We start from the raw sequence: 16,524 nt of genomic DNA on the forward strand, positions 1-16,524 counted from the left end.
CGGCAATGCAAACATGCCATAAACAAATGCAGACCAACAGGCAGAAGCATCATGTAACAAATCATTTTTTTCTCTGTCCGCAAAATCTTAATCATATTGCAAGTAACACAAACTAGAACATGCTCATTGCAATGAACAAAAACATATCGAAGTGATCGAGCATGCTTTCGTCTAGCAGGTGGTCTTAGTTCATAGTCGGAACTCTACAGCAGCCTACAGCAAACCTCTCGGTAGCAACTACATCTGATTATAACCTATATTTGGTAATATGATGCTAATACACAATTCTAAGGAGGGGACAACATGATGGCTTCAAGCAGAAATCATGCATCCATAGGGGGCAGTGGGCTCAGCTTTGGAGCGCGACACCTTCGTGGAGGCCACATAAGCAATAACTCATTGCCTCTTGGGTTCCTCACCAGGAACTTCAGCGAAGCAAACAGGGCATACCTGCGAAAGAAATGTATTTTGCTCAAGCGAAAGAAGCACGAATAGAAATGAAAACCAGACATTATGGTGCCAATTTTCAGCTGCTGACCTTGTTTATGCTAAGCCATCTTGTCACGCAGCTGGCATGGTATACATGCTTGCAGGGAAGCGTCATCTGCAAATTTCCTCTCCTGTACTCCATTTGGCAAATCACACACCTGTCATCCAAAGGAAAGTCCTGCAAGTTAACTTCGTATCCATTCAAGAAGCAGTACAAAGTTGTTGCAAACAATTTCATATTCCAATCCACTGTGGTAAGCGAAAACAATCATGTTGCATCAAATATATATTGATGAGCCACAATTTTATAACATGAAGATAGCAGAAATGAAAGATTATGATCTGACCTTTCACGGCGTGTTTTCTTCCTTGAAAAGAAACCACATTTGTACTTTGTGACAGGAAGCAATGAAATGCGTTCTTGGGAGAGACCACGGCTCTGGGTTCCAACTGCCTCACCCAAATCCAACAACTCCTGTCACCAAAACCTTGCTAGTAGTGGAGTTTTCAAAATAATCAAACGAGAAAAGAAATACTCTAGAAATGAAACAGTAGAAGAACTTTGCCAAAGGATGGTTAGCGGAAATATAGCTTAACCATTGAGATCACATTGTTATATGAACAGTTCCATTGAATGAACCAAAGAGAAGCAGCACACGGAGGCAACTTTGACAAGGAGTTTTTCAGATAAACAAACCAAAAAAGACATATATGATTATTCGAGTAAGAACTAAGAAATTCTTTCTCCACCTTAAATAATGAGTAATGAAGAAATCTATTAATTTAGACCAGCCAAGCATCATGTCCCATACAGCACTGGCTACTAGAAGTTGCTTCATTTAATATTTTCACATATAAATAACAGATACTCTCTCCGTCCCAAAAAACAAGTCATCATAGGAATTTTTAGAACAAATTAACAAAATGGTAAAATGACCATGTTTGCCCCTATTTATTACCCATATTTGGCACTAATTGATTCTTGTATGCACATGCACTTTCTAAATAGGGTAAGATGACTTTTTTTTTGGGACAAATTTTGAATCCTAGAATGACTTGTTTTTTGGAATGAAGGGAGTACATAACTACCGGTTGGCAGCCGTGCGTATAGCTCCCTTCCACTCTTATTTGAGTTACAAAGGAGAAGGGCCCATATAATGAATAGACAAAGGAAATTATTTATTTGCACGATCAACTCCTACTCTAGGTCAAGTAAAAACTTGAAGGGGCATATATGATGTGATTTGAAACGGTTTAAAAAAAATTGTCAAAGGCAACCACGGTACACAATTAAAAAAAAAAAAGTTGGCAGTGCAGTAAGGAGCCATAGCTCCATTTCAAATGGATGATAACTTGGTCATGGAAGCACCCAAATGAGTACTATTCCTTGACCAATTAAATAATGCAAACGATTTATGCAGTCTCTAGCCTATGTAGCTAAGATTACAGATCTAAAGCAGAGGCAATAAGTACGGCAGTACATATTTGAAGCATTGCTTTACCTGAGATAACCAGCATGAGAACATTGACAAAAGATTGGTGCAGGGAAGTCACTAACCTCATATGTCATATTGTCAGGGTCAATGTTATCTTGCCAAACAACCTAAAGATATAACAATGATTTTTTTCAGTCAAGCAACTGGAAACCATTGCCATCCACAGCAGAAAACATAAATGCCATCTCACATACGGAAAAAGAAACTACAGCATGCATGTTTCAGTGCTTATGGATAAACAATAACTGAATGTCAAACGATATGTGGAGTTGAATGCATAATTGTAATATACAAAGTGGAAGTAGAATAATAGAAGCAACAAATATTAGGCATGTTATAGAGTCAGATATGTCAAGCTATTAGCTATTGGAGACAACTTTGTGGCATTTGTACCCGAAATATATAAAAGGCTTTTTTAGGCACACTGGACAATGAACATAAATTGACTTTGAATCAGAGACAGACAAAATGCGGTGAAACAACAACAAAAAGGAGAAGAGGAATTCGTACAGTAAGGGAAAACAATACCGCACGCACTTGCATGAAAAAGACTTTTTTGGTAGAAGATAACTATACTTCAAATATTCATTTACCTGAGGACTACCCGGACTTTGATGTGCCTGTTGGATGCCTGTAAAAAAGAACAACATCAGAGTGGCAGGTCAAGATGGAGTGATTTTGAGTTAAATTGTTAAAAGATGTGCAAAAGTGAAAAATGATTTGAAGAAGTTGCAAAGTGACTGTCTGATTTGAAGGAAAAAAAGATTTTAAAACCTTATGACTTATTAGTGAATGTTAATGTAACAATAAAATTCAGTAAGAGGTGTTGCTTTTATGTATGCTTGAAACTTTCTGTGGGTGGGTGGGTTTGGGGGGGGGGGGGGGGCATCAAGTTACTGGATGATTTCGACATCTACAAATATGGTTGTAGCAATTGGGACCTCTAGTCTCCCATCAGTATAACATCCAAGTTTGACTGTTTTACAACCAAAAATCTATAACGAAATAAGGAATGGAGTACAAAGTAACAATACAAGCATTAAGAAGCTCAATTCAATACTTGTCTTATAATAAAAACCTAAATAGATGAGAACAATAACTGATGGTCAGACACTACAAACTTTTTTTGCCATATAACATACTGGGAGCGAATGAAGAAATGCCTTCATATAGAATATAGACAGAGATATTAAAGTTTCATGGTTATATAACCATTCTTATTTGTTTACTGGTCCTCTTAAAAATCAAGCTTTATTGCGAGTATTATTTGCTCATAATGCAATTTATATGTAAAACTACCTTGATTTCAAACATTAGCACTCATGAACAACTCTAACTGCATACGTATTTCAAGTTGCAACGGAAATGTGACGACTATAATATATTCAGCTCAACAGTACAAAGTCACTGATTTTAGGCTGACACAAGCAGATCAATAAGAGTACATTCCAGGTGAGAGAATGTGTAGTGTTATCCTAATTTCTGCATCCACCATCTGATATGAGATCCCCAAAATAACTTTTTTTATATAAACTCCAAAATAGCATTTCACTATGTAGACCCAGTGTACATTAATTGCAAGGAAGTGATTGTGATAAACTGAAAGTACCATTGTATATCATTAGCAACTTAAACAGAAATTAGCGAAGTTACCAAAATGGTGTGACTTTCAGGACTTCTGTTTACGAACTTACATTCCTCGGTAGTAGAATTTGCAGTTGTACGGGAAGCTTCACCACCCTGCAGTACAACATTGGCAGAGTCCACATTGTTTACAGGTGTAGTGTTATCCCATATTCTGCGCCCACCATCTGCTCTATGCATGTAATCATCTATGTCATAGACATGGGCGTAACTGTAATAGTTCCCAGGAGCAGAATATCCATACTTGTACGAATTCGTATGCATCATTGCCCAGTATGGATTACCCTGCAAAAGGCAGCAAAGAATAGTGAACTAAAAGTTAAAACAGATAATGATAAGGAAAAAAGGAATCTAGCTAAGGCAGCGAGTTACAGCCCCAAAAGTAATTACATTGGTGTGGCAAATACACAGGGTTACAGACACAAAAGTTTAGCAGGAAAGGTTTCAGTGAGATGGAATCGATTGGCTGTTGTATAAGATGATTTGAGAAACGTGGCAATTATGTTTTGCATACCTGATCCTGAAAGCCATCCGTAAGAGCAAAGTCAGCATGAGCATAGGTGAGACCTTCAAAGAAATCCATGAAGCTCTCGGTAACAGTGTACGGAAATCCAGTGTTTATGTAGTGGAGTTCCATTTGTCGACTGCTGTTCATCCCTTATGATGAAACATGAACCTAACAGAAATCAACCAAACAAAGGTGAGTTAAACTTTGTCTCATAAAAAAAGAAATCAGAAACAATCGGATGTGTATCAAATGTTGGGATTGCTCTATATACATCTGATTTTGATGAAATCAAAGCAGGAATGGGTCGTTAGCTGGAGATCAAAATAAAAGCCTAAATGTACGGACCGTACAACTTGCGCGCTGATCTTTAAACTGAACCAGACGGGCAGCAAAGATGTTAAGCAATACTGCAGATCTTACTTACTGAATCTTAGTAAAGGATATACGTATCAGTTTGCAAGCTGATATTCGCATTGATAACACAGTAGCCAAATTGTCCTCATACCGCAAAATGATTTAACAAAGGTGGCCCTTTTCGCAACCACTGCTACAATGGGCATTCACCAAAGCGGAGGACAACGGATACATTGCACGAAGCCACGAATCAACGCGCAATCCAGAAAAGAATAACCGTGCAACGGTGCAAGAGGGGCGCAGTTAATGGGGTTCAGTTTAACCTCCAAAAGAAATTGTGAAAACAGACTGGCAATGATATTCCATTAGCAGCAACCAAAATCGCGGCAAAATGGAAGATTGGCGTATCCATCCGCGAAAGGTAGGTCGGGTTGCTCACATCAGAGAAAGGGGAGAGACTCAGACAAGAACAAGATAGCAAAAAGCAAAGCAAAGCAAAGGCTTTTACTTACCGGACAAAGGAAGAAAATGCAAGTCCAGGCAGATCTCCACCTCCAGAACCAGTAATGGAGTGGACAAGGAGTCGGGCAATGACTGCGTGCGAGAGAAGAAGTCGAGGTGGCTTGCTTCCGCGGAGGGAGAGGAGGATGCGGGAGCCGGAGAGGCGGAGGGGGAGGCGCGCGGCGAGGAGGGGCTCTGGGTGGCGGCACAGGAGAGGCGTGGAATGCGCGCGGGAGATGAGGGCGAGGGATGGATGCACGGCACGCGGCAGGAGCGCGATGCAGTGGCCCCCGAGTTTGGCTGCCCGCCCGCGCCGACGAGGTGGAGGAGGGTGGCGAGGTGAATTTGGGGGGCGGGCGAGAAGGCAGGAGCAGGAGGACGAGGCGAAGAACTAGTTCAGAGCGAGTTCAGAGCTTTGGCTGGCTGATATCATAGGATACCAGGAGTGGGGCTGGCAGGCAGATGGTGCCACGGTGGGCACAGGTTTAAGAGAAAACAGAAAACTGTTTTTTTTCTCTCTCTTTCGTTTTGCTTTGCTAATAATACGGAGTATATCATCAAAATATAAAGATACAAGATACATTTGCCGCATTTTCTCTCGGTTTACGATTTTCTCTCGGCTCTATTGTCAACGTTTTTCTGGTTTCATGATCTAGGTTTTTTCAAGATTAAAAAAAGAGAGAGAACCGTTACCCATCGGAATGTCCTATGCACACAATGAAAACTCATCCACATGCGAATGCGATGACGCCAAAATAGTCAAATGAGTTGGATTACGGGAGCAACCTTAATTGGCGGCATAACTGCCGCTTCAATAATTTACTGCGGGCAAGTACGAGAAGGAATCAGGGGAAACCACTGCCACTGCACTTCACACCTAAAAGAGCATGGCTATTACTATCCCCACCAAATCATGGACTTATTACCCATGATAACACCATGAAAACAACGGTGATGCGGTACAAAAAAAAAAGTTTATGCTTGGTAAGTACACTGGCCGTGATTCCCAAAGGGTACTACGGAGATTTCGCGAGCAAGTGCGGAGCTGCCAGTAAAGAGGCGTGGGACAGGGTGGTTTCCCAGCGGCGGCTGCGGCCGTGCTGCGTTTCAGGCAAGCTGATTTTTTTTTTCAGTCCACAATAGTTTTATTTTTCTAAATATAAATATGTAGGCTGCCCTGTACTAAAGCTACTAGAGGATTTTCCACAAAACCCTGCACGCTCTGACGAAGCAATCGGCGCGTAGTTGATGCGAATGGCAAGGTAGCCGGGGGCGTTTTTTTAGCTGCAGTTGCTGGCATGTGTTTGCGCGGCTTGCTTGCAAGCAACAGCATGTGTAGATTCTTGGAGCTTCGTGTACCCCATCTTAGCTTGCAAGTCACAAATGGAGCGTGCTCGGTTTGCTCGTCTGGCGTTACAACTTCACAAGTGGTGCGCCCATTAGCATAGAGCAGGGCATCGTGCTCCAGCTAGGATTGCCCGAGAAGGTGAGTGTGATGAGTTGGCACGTTGGTCTCCGACGTGGCTGCACTGGACCAACCAATCGGGGATGACCCGCCGCGCCACTCTTGCTCCCGCCCGACCGTGACGTCCAATCGCACGGGGTCTCGCCACGTGTCGTGCTCCGCTTTGAGGATCTCTCCTGAAAGCAACGGAGGTTGTGTTTTTTTATCAGATTATTTATTATTAATTTCTTGTTTAATCGACAAGCATTAGATTCGGATAAAAGCGAAAGGCAGCCGAGCGCCGGGTCTACTGCGACACCAACGGGGAGCTCCTATCCCTTCACAGGGGCATTCTGATCCCGTCTCTCTGTCGGTGGGTCCACCGGAATCCGGACCCGCACGCCGGTGACTCCGTGCCGATCTCTCCAGTGCGAGAAGTACGCTTGGGGTGCACGCAAGGGTGAGGAGGCCCAGGGCCCACCCGCACCCCACCACAGGGTCCAGCTCGCAGGCGTGACGCTTGGAATTCCTCTCCCCCCACGGCAAGGCCCGGCCCCACCCGGCGGGGACGAACACGCGGGCCGGAACCAGGAGGCCGGCGGAGGCGGGAATGACATGCGGGCCCCCGGGGACGGAACAGCGGGCAGGCTCGGTGGGCCCCGCGATCTAGCACTGTTTCTCCGTCGCTTTTGTCCCCTGCCGCTGCTGCTTTTCCTGCTTTCGCGCTGAAAAGCGTGCACGGGATGGGGGGGAGAAGATCACGAGCGAGGCCGCCGGGGCAGTTACCAGCGAGGCCGGCGCCACCCGTGCCACGTACGCCCGGTCTATAGGCATTGGTGTCCAAGGCTCGCGAGCGTCCTGACAGGGTTTGGGGCTCGCATCTTTGTCGGCTCAAAGCGTCAGATCCAGCTCATCATCGTCATCATCCAGGAATTAAGCTAACGAAGAACTGTCGGTGTCGGCATGCTGGGGTAAGGAGCCGCGGTCTATGGACCGGGTCCAGATCGACGCGACGCCGAGCCAGTGCTAGCGGCAGAGAGGGAGGGTTAGGGCGTCGGCGTGGAGGGATTTGATCAGACGGGGGGCCGTGTCGTCTTTCTCTGCGCACTGCGCTGCCTTCTGGAAGGTACTTGTCCGTCCGGCGCCGTGGAAGCTTTTCTTTCTTTCCCTCGCCAGATGGCCACTTGCTGCGCTGAGCTCGGGGACGAGACGACGAGGCTGGCAGCAGGGCAGTCAGCATGCATGGCGAAAAGGGTGGCCCCGGCGCCGTATCAAAGCCTATCCCAACGGCGAAGCAAACGGCCAACCTGTTTCGTCAAGAGATGCTAGCTAGCTACTCGAGTAGCGTGGCTTTGTTCTCAAGCGAGCGAGCGAGAGAGAGCGTCTTGTGTCTTGTCTATCTTGGATGGTGCAGGTGCAGCGGCATGCGTGCCAGAGTTCACCCACTCGACATTGGTCATCTCGGCTTGTGCAACATGGTCGGTGCTAGCTACACTTGGAACGTTGGCTCGATTTTGTTGAGCTGCCAGCAGGGACCAGCTCCAGGGGCACACCGGCATCTCATCGACACGTACACTGTAGTCTGTGCTCATCATCTTGCTCCATTTTTTATATGGGTCACTGTGGAGCTGCTGTCGGGACTCAACGCACGCTCGCTCTGCTGGCTTCACGGGGAACAAGTTGTGTGTGCGGGGCATGGCCTCGTTGGGTGGCATGGCTGCTTGCAGTTGCTAATCCAAAAATATACGAAGAGAAGGCTCGTCTTCCCTCTCTACTTCTTCCTCCCCTCTTTTCTTCTTTCTTTCTTTAAAAGGAAAAAATAAATTACAAAAGTATCATTGATCTTGGTGAGGTAGGGGGGCTTGCCCCCCACCGTCTCCCTCCCCTTCTTAAGATCCGGCCCTGGCTGCAGGGTGCCAAGGTGAGAGACGTGCACACCAAACGTAACCAATCAGACTTCAGAGCATGCGTCCTCAAATCAAATGGGAACCCAAAATGCAATGTTGAAGGCCACATAAAAGCATTGGGCCAGTAGGTTACTGGCCAGGATGATGGACCAAGCAGACTAGGCCCAACAAGAACATAACTCTCCTCATTACTTGCTTGTGCTTGATATAAAGAAAATGCTCCTTGCTTGCTTTGTTTCCCTGATCAGAGATGGAGACGTTATTCTTCTAATGAATATAAGAAAATGTATGGAACAGAATAAGAAATCAGGGACAAGGATGAACGAGGAATTCAGCATGCAAAAAAGGATTCAATAGATGGGAGGAGTTCTGCAGCTAGAATCAAAGGGACAGCCCGACAGGTGAGCCCCAGCTGCAAAGAGTATGTCGCTACTCCTTTTACCAAAACAGATAGCCATTGGAAGGAGTAAACATCAAGATCTAAGCATTTACCAGTGGTCTTTACACTAGTACTGTGCAAATTATCAGTAAATGCAGCATGATATATACTACAAGGACGCAACTAAGAAGATTGACATATGACTACAAGGACATGAAATCGATGCATATTCCTTGTTTTAAGTATGACAATACCAAGACCTCAAGCAGTTACCATTTTCTCCATAGAAACCATAAAGAATGTCATAAGAACCCTCTTGCTTCCTTTTCTTAAATGACAAAACAGTGCTCCCGCATGTTTACTTCAAAAAAGAAAAAATAGTACAACTCAATTCAATGCACAAATACATATGCTACATTTACATGGGTCTAAACAACAACCGACCAAATCTGCCGGCGCCGTCACAAGAAGATAGTAGGGATTCACAGTTGTCTTCATAGACACCGGAACATTCAGTGTGCGTTGCGCGCTCTATAAAAGAAGTAATATACAAACATTAATATACATTAATAGAGATGTAAAAATATTAATATACAAAGCGTACAGAAGATTAGTTTAATCCCTCGTAGCATCGACTTTGCTGATCATATGGCCCCCGCAGTATGCAGGCTTCTGTCTAGTCATACATAACACGTTGTGATCAGGATTCTTAGCTATCTGAGCCGGTGGAGGAGGAGCGCAGTGGAGGCAGGGCTCGGCTGCCTGCACGAGGGAAATAGGGCACGTCCACCAGGCCGCCAGCCGCGGCCACCGGCACAGTGGAGGCTGGACATGCCCGCTAGTGCTGGAGGAGCCAGGCCAGTTGCCAGCGCTGAGGATGCGACAGGAGAAGGAAGATGAAGATGGCGGGGTGAGAATAAAATAAATCCAACAGGTGGGGCCCTTAGTTATTTTGGACACGGTGCTATAGCAAGATCATTGAAGGTGTAATAAATCTATTGTGTGGATTATATTCTTCATGGAAACTCTAACAGAGGGCGTAATGTCGTTCTCGTTGGAGCTGCTCTTAACTTTCTATACCCTCCTTAGTGGCTATGGGTCGTATTTTGCGTCACCTAAACAGCCAGTGGAGCAATTGCAGATGCAGCACCAAGTTCAATAGCTAATAGCTGTGAGAAAGAGCGCGCGCTCGGTTGGCTTGCAGCGCCGATGGGCATACAGCCGGCGCGAGTTTGATTCCTCGGAATCACGCTCGTATTTCTCACCGGGGTATATTCCCAAAATAAATTTTGTTGCCTCTCATGCATAAAGCCACAATGAGAATGCGATGTGCCCGTCGTCTATGGAGCCATGGATGGTCCCGATGATCTCTCCAAGGATGCGATCTTCTAGTCTGAGTGTAGTTGTAGGTTTGTTTGTGTAGCGTAAATAGAGTGGGTGCGGTGTGCGTGTGTAGAGTCGGTGTATGTTTGTGCATGAGCAGATACTGCAGCTGTACCCAGACGAGAGGCGTTAAAAAAAATCTAATAGCGGCTAGCGTGCGCGCGCGAGAGGAGTCGCATGGACCGCCCGTTGCGGCGGCGTTCCACTTGCCAGCCTCCTCGATCCAGCATCATCTCGGGCCAGACACCCATGTTCCTGCGCCATTTTCTTGTCGTCCCGAGCCGCAGTGGCCGCAGGTAGGGACACGGGAGTCTGGTGCGGTGGTACCCGTTGGTCTCTGGATTTGAAAGTCCACGGTGGGCAGAAAAATTATCAAGCCGGAACGTGTGTCAACCACCTAGCTGGACCCGGCCTTCCCAGAGCCTCGCGACAAGGTAAAAATATAGCAAAAGTGAGACAGAGCACCGTAGACCGGACGCATAGGACATGACAAGCTCTTTTCGCTCCCGTGCCAGCAGAAGGCCCCGGTCTTTAATTTACCCGATGTGAGAAGATCAACAATGACCAAGATTCATATTCAAATGGCTGGACAATGTACAGGGACGATATACTTGTGAACATGCTCCGAATGCTTTCAGTGTCTTCTTCACCAAGTCAACAGCAAGCACCCATCCATTCTGACCACACAATTTCAGCGAGGACGAGAGGTAATGAAGGTCATCACCACCCGTGCTCAAGGTCGGCCAAGCAGAGTACATGCTCCTGAATGTCAAGCTCCCAAGAGATTCATCCCTTTGGCCAGACAGCAATACCGAGCAGGTTGAGTCGCCGACCAAGATGTCATCAACACCAACAGCGCGCTCCTTGAACCAACAGTCAGACTCTATCACCCTGGCCCACATCACGGCCCTCCAACCATCCATCAACTGCAGCTTCTTGGTCTTGATGTCCACGTCTTTGCGCTTTTGCAGCATGATCAAGTCTGAATCATAGAGCACATCCCCGAGGCTGGGGTTACATGGCTTTTCAGGACTAATATCTCTAATCTCTCTTACGATGATGCGGTGTTCCATCTCAATAAACTTGATCACACCGTACGTGCAGGTGAGATCCTGGAAGCACTTGGGGCTAGCTCTCCGTTGGGACGATGATTTCAGTTTCTCTCTGTTTTCAGGCAAGGGCTCAGGCAATGGGATGTAGCGCGCGGTAGGGGGCTCTTGAAGCAAGTTGCACACCAGCGTGCCTCCCCGGAAATCGACCCAGCCTAGCACACCTTCTCCAAGCGTGACCACCTTGTCAAACCAAACCCTCTCGACCCCAGGCGGGGGATTGAGCAGCTGCTTGGTGCTCCATCTTTGGTCCTCGGACGTGTAGACGAGAAGCTCGTAGTCCAACGAGGCCCTGGCCCTGGCGTCACGCAGAGCAGCCCGGCCCTGTACATGAGGTATTCGAATTCGCCGTGTCCGGAGGCGAATCGCGCGCTCAGGAGGACGAACCGACACTCGAATTCCGCGGCCGTGGATTTGGAGCCGGGGCAGTGGACGCTGAAGTAGGACACGGCCGTCGGCCGTCGGAGAGTGGCCGGCGGGTGGCCGTGGCCGCGCCGTCGGGGCTGCGCAAGGAGTGCGGACTTGAGGGCTCGCAGCGGGACATCATCGATCCGGACGCCGTTAGGACGGCGACGGTGCAAACGGAGTTGGGGATTTTTGAGATCGGGGTCATCGATCGGGGAATGGACACGCGAGCGAACTAGTATTAAATATGAAAATAAAAAAAAATCGCAGTTCGAATCCGATGAGGATTTGGGCCAGTTGGATGCATAACGGACTGAGGGCGAACGAACCCAGGCAAGCAAACGGGCCCATATGAACTGGCTTTTGGTCCGTGCAAAGGCCGGAAAGAGGCCTATCTTTTCTGCTGTGAAGCACAGACAATTGGGCACCTGTTCGTTGATTGTTGCGTGGCCAGATTGATCTGGCAGGAAATTTCTACCATTGTGGGTAAGGATGTTGGGCAGGATTTTGAATCCGAGTAACAAGAAGAATGAAAATCTGAACTGTGTCTACGCTGCTATGCTGCTATTCTTTGGGTTGTTTGGAAACTAAGGCATGGTTTGTGTTTTCATGGAAAAATGCTGGCGTGGAGTGGAAGGAGTGCTGGGATCGGGGGCAAGTATGCTGGAAAGATGGAAAATTCTGCTGAAAGAGGACAATCGCTTGGGGATGGACGTCTCCATTGGGGGGCTGGAGCAGCTTGGGGCGAGGATGCCGATGCTCACTCGGGACGAATCAGGTTTGGGGACGTCTTCGTCTGCGCAGTTCCATCCGGGCTCCAGCGCTGTAACTCGGAGGGAGCACGAGCCCCGTCTGCAGCGAGTTGAGGAGCTGTCTGGTGTTTTTGCCGTCCTTTAGTAATAGCACACTTTCAGAAATCACTTTTCAGAAATCACTTTGTACGCTTTGTTCTTATAATAAAGCAGGGGAAACCTTTTCTCTAATTTTTTTTTGTCGCAGAATAATGACATTGAGATCATTTTTACAACCAAACCCATACCTAGCTAGCACGTTCCACAATAAAGAGTTAAAATCACATTGCCCATCATGCTCCTCGCCACCGTTTCCGTGGCGTCCACGCCTGCGTCGCAGTGCCGCCGGACCCAGCGGGCCACAGCTCGGGCAGAATGCCATGCTGATGCGCGTCGGCTTGTCCAGGGAACTGACCTGACCCATGCCAAGCCAAGTTTAGGCGCAGGGGCACCGTAATGACCATAGCCACCAGAGTAGAAGTTGGCCGCGCCCTGCTGGTTCTGGCTTACACTCACGGAGGGGCAGTAACCGGCTGCATTCCAGTGATTCTGCTGGTTGACGCCGTGCGTGTGTAGTGAGTGGTCTTGGTAGCCGCCGGGTATTCCGTTGCAGGGCTGGGAGATGTTCGGCTGAGGCGGCCATGATCGCCAATAACTTCCCGGCAATCTTGTCGCATGGAGAGGGTTGGCATTGTAAGTGTATGGATGAGTTTGGTAGCTGATTCCATCCCACTGCTGGCTCATCATAACTTGCTGGGGCGACTGTGGAGGACAACAGCTTCCGGTAGTTAATCCTGTTGCGCCCATATGGTTGGCATCGTGTGCGTTTGGATGGGCGCCGGCGGCTTCACTCCACCGATTGCCGTTTTGCAGGGGAGGAGGCAGCATGGGAACGCAGCCTCCGGTTGATCTTGCCCCGGCATGGAGAGGGTTCACATTGCCGTGTGTGTTTGAACCGTTGCCTGCTCCATTCAACCGGTTGGTGCTTGGCTGTGGAAGAAGCTGACTTCCGCTTACCGGCAGCGTCAGAGCATCTGGATCACGGCATTCCTGATTGCTTTGAGCGTTAAGGGCCCTTCGTGGAAGATGATGTTCTTGGTGAGCCTTTAGTGACACCTGCTCTAGGAGTTCAATCTTAGGTTTATGCGAACACGAGGTTTCCTCAGCGTTGGACCTAGCATTCAGACTCATTCACAATAGTTAGTGGAGGTGAAAGAAAACTTACTCTCGCTTTTGTGGTAACAGTTTGGTGGCAACACTTCTTTAAATGGGACAGAACATGATTTACTTAGCATTTGATTATCAGAGGATCCATGGAGTCCTTAATTTTTGTAGTTTGGCTTGAACCTGCTATAATAAGGCATGTAGTAAGTAGTTAGCAGTGCATAACAGCATAATCATGTTCGTGATAAGAGCAGCTCAAACGATTACCTGAAGCCATGTTGAGATAGTTGGACAGTGAACAAAGACGGTAACCGTAGATGCAAGGGTCATGTCGTGCAAAAGAATACGATCCAATCGCTGTCAGTGTCTTCTCTGCAAGGTCAAGAGAAACCACCCATCCATTTTTATCGTTGGCTTTCACCACTGTTCTGAGGTACACTAGATCATCAACGTCCGTGCTCAGGGTGGGGGAAAACGAGTGCAGGTTCCTGAATTTTAAGCTCTTGTCATGTTCGTCCCCTAGCCCAGACATCAACGACGAATAAATTGCATCGTCGACTGAAATTTCATCGACATCGACAACACAACCCTTGCGCCAACAGTTGGATGAAATCGTCCGGCTCCACGTCACGGCCCTCCAACCACCCCTTTTGCGTATCTGCCTGGGCTTCTCGTCCACGTCTCTGCGCTTTTGCGCCATGATCAGGTCTGAATCGTAGAGCACGTCCTTCTCTCTGGGGTCGATCAGTTTCGGCTTCTCCGGAACAATCGTCGTCACGATCCAGCGATGCTCTCCACCTCGATGAACTTGATCATGCCATTGCTGAAGATGACATCCCGGAGCCGCATGGCGGGGTCTCCCGGGTGGAATTCTTTCAATCTCTCCCTGTTCTCGGGCATCGGCGCGGGCAACGGGATGAAACGGACATCCAGGGGCTCACGAAGCACGTCGCACACCACCACGCCTTTCCGGAAATCGACCTAGCACGCCTTCTCCAGCTCCAAGCGTGATCACCTTCTCTTCTACGATGTGCTCTGCGCCAGGAGCATCTGGCACTGGCAGTGGCTTGATGCTCCAAGTTTGATCCACGGACGAGTAGATGTGAAGTTCATACTCGGGCGGGATCAGCCTAGTGAAAGTGCGAGCGACAAGGAGGTAATGGCCGTCGTCGCCGCAGGGCACGATGCCGAACTCGCTGACCCGTGGCACATCGCGACTGAGGGGGAGCGGGACCCGTTCGAGCGACGGGGAGTCCGGGTCGCCCTTGTACATGAATAACTCCTCCTTGGCGTCGTTGGCGAAGCTGCCGCGGAGGAGGACGAACCGGCCCTCGGCGCCGACCACGCGGGGCTCGCGCTCGAAGCCGGAGTCCTCGGATTCGGCGGCGCAGGGGCAGTGGACGCAAAGGTTGGACATGGCCGGCGGGTCGGCGGCCCAGAAGGAGACCTGGATGGTGTGGCCCCGCGTCGAGGTGGCTGTGGCCGTGGTCGCGTTGCTGCGGTCCGCGATGTACGAGTGCAGGTCGAGGAGAATCGAGGGCGGCGGCCACGGGCTCGGGCGGCGGGGGCGGGGAGAATGACTCCGGGAAGATCATCGATCGGGGCGCCATTGGGGTCGGCGAGAGCGGGATTTGCGGTTGCCGCATTGGGGAACGGAAGAGTTTTCATGTTGCGAACTCGCGGTCCGATCTGGATTGGACTTCTCGTATCAGAATTTTGGGCCGTATCAGGGTATGTACTGGTGGGCTTCATCGTCTTCTCCGTAGCGGGCCGAGCCGTATCGATTTCGCATCTTTTTTCTCTCTCGAATGCGACATCGACCTACTCGGGCCTGGCCCATGTCATAAAATAGCACGAACGGATCATAATCATCATTCTCTTCCAAAAAAAAAAAAGAAAATGCAATTTTTTTGCCACCATTTTACGCCAAAATGTGTCTTTATATGATGCCAAGCAAAGTAACGCTGTTGTACTGAGAAACTAGGATTACCGCTGCACACAAAGTCGCAAACCTTCCTTCCCGCCATCTCACTCCTCGGGGAAGCGCACCTGTGCTATAAATAGCCATCTCGCTAGGCCAACAAATCACCTCAGGCATAATGACCACACACCAACCGCTCGGGAGCGAGTAATTTTTTGTAGCTTTGCTAGTAGTTTTACTAGCTAGCTATTCACGCCAACTACTATCACCCAAAAAAAAGACACGCGAAGAAGGGAAAAAACGGTTACACTCGCTTGGCGCCCCCGTTCATGCTGTACACTCAAGTTTTTTCTTGAGTGTCCCATGCCCATTTTTATAGCATAATTTCTCTGTGTTCCATGGCAGTGATAACATTAACAATCTCATTTCGCATAATACCTAGATACTTCATAATATTACATGTTGTTGGCCACTTAAAAAATATTTTTTTGAAGAAATACAAAATGAAATTGGTTATCGACATTTCGTCCTGCACTGTACACACATTATAATATTATACTGTCCAATATGCGCACTCAAAATTTCTTACTTTTTGATTTTTTTATAAGTATCTTTTTGTTGGGTTACCGAACCAACATTGTGATCTGAACGATTTTGGCAGGACACACCGGCCTCGAGGCTCAAGAACATGCTGGCTACAAAATTTAGGACCTCAAGTGGCACAATTTAGAAAGTCATAAACACATTTTAGGCAGAGTCCACGACTCGGATGGCTTCGCTGAACAAATTTAAAAACTGCCGATGCAATTGACTCTACTGTGCTACATATTTGTGAAATAGCATGCTAGTGTGTATTATCAGGAAGTGGAAAAAAAGAGGCCAACTCATGTTTAATGCAGTAAGACTAAATTGCATTTTATAAGATTAGGTCATGGTTTTCAGAGCGAATACGATCGATATAGAAACATGTAACCGTTTGATACACTCAAGGTTGCATAGATACTGAAACAACTTGTTCAAAAGAAGTCA

At 47.8% G+C, this 16,524-nt stretch overlaps 1 protein-coding gene across 2 annotated transcripts; it reads right to left on the bottom strand.

Annotated features, from left to right (window-relative positions):
- Positions 1 to 38: 38 nt before the first annotated feature.
- On the bottom strand, positions 39 to 5,364 carry LOC112876094 (E3 ubiquitin-protein ligase BIG BROTHER). Of its 2 annotated transcripts, none has more exons than XM_025940133.1 (8): positions 5,004 to 5,364; positions 4,144 to 4,305; positions 3,680 to 3,914; positions 2,579 to 2,616; positions 2,048 to 2,092; positions 837 to 964; positions 539 to 647; positions 39 to 450 (listed from the first exon to the last, which is right to left on the bottom strand). In XM_025940133.1, exons 2-8 carry the CDS (start codon positions 4,282 to 4,284, stop codon positions 397 to 399), a joined length of 750 nt encoding a protein of 249 aa, XP_025795918.1. In that variant the 5' UTR covers positions 4,285 to 4,305; positions 5,004 to 5,364; the 3' UTR covers positions 39 to 396. The 2 variants fall into 2 exon arrangements, with proteins under 2 accessions (XP_025795918.1, XP_025795919.1); XM_025940134.1 differs by lacking the exon at positions 5,004 to 5,364 and adding an exon at positions 4,815 to 4,932.
- Positions 5,365 to 16,524: the final 11,160 nt, after the last annotated feature.

Source organism: Panicum hallii, chromosome 9 (genome assembly GCF_002211085.1).
Source record: "Panicum hallii strain FIL2 chromosome 9, PHallii_v3.1, whole genome shotgun sequence".
NCBI lineage: Eukaryota > Viridiplantae > Streptophyta > Magnoliopsida > Poales > Poaceae > Panicum > Panicum hallii.

Excerpts from the sequence above, each read along its gene's own strand:
- LOC112876094 (XM_025940133.1), bottom strand. The coding sequence starts at position 4,284 with ATGAACAGCAGTCGACAAATGGAACTCCACTACATAAACACTGGATTT. Across the intron at positions 3,915-4,143 it reads CGGATGGCTTTCAGGATCAG|GGTAATCCATACTGGGCAAT; the intron begins GTATGCAAAACA and ends TGCCTTTTGCAG. Across the intron at positions 451-538 it reads GATGGCTTAGCATAAACAAG|GTATGCCCTGTTTGCTTCGC; the intron begins GTCAGCAGCTGA and ends TTTCTTTCGCAG.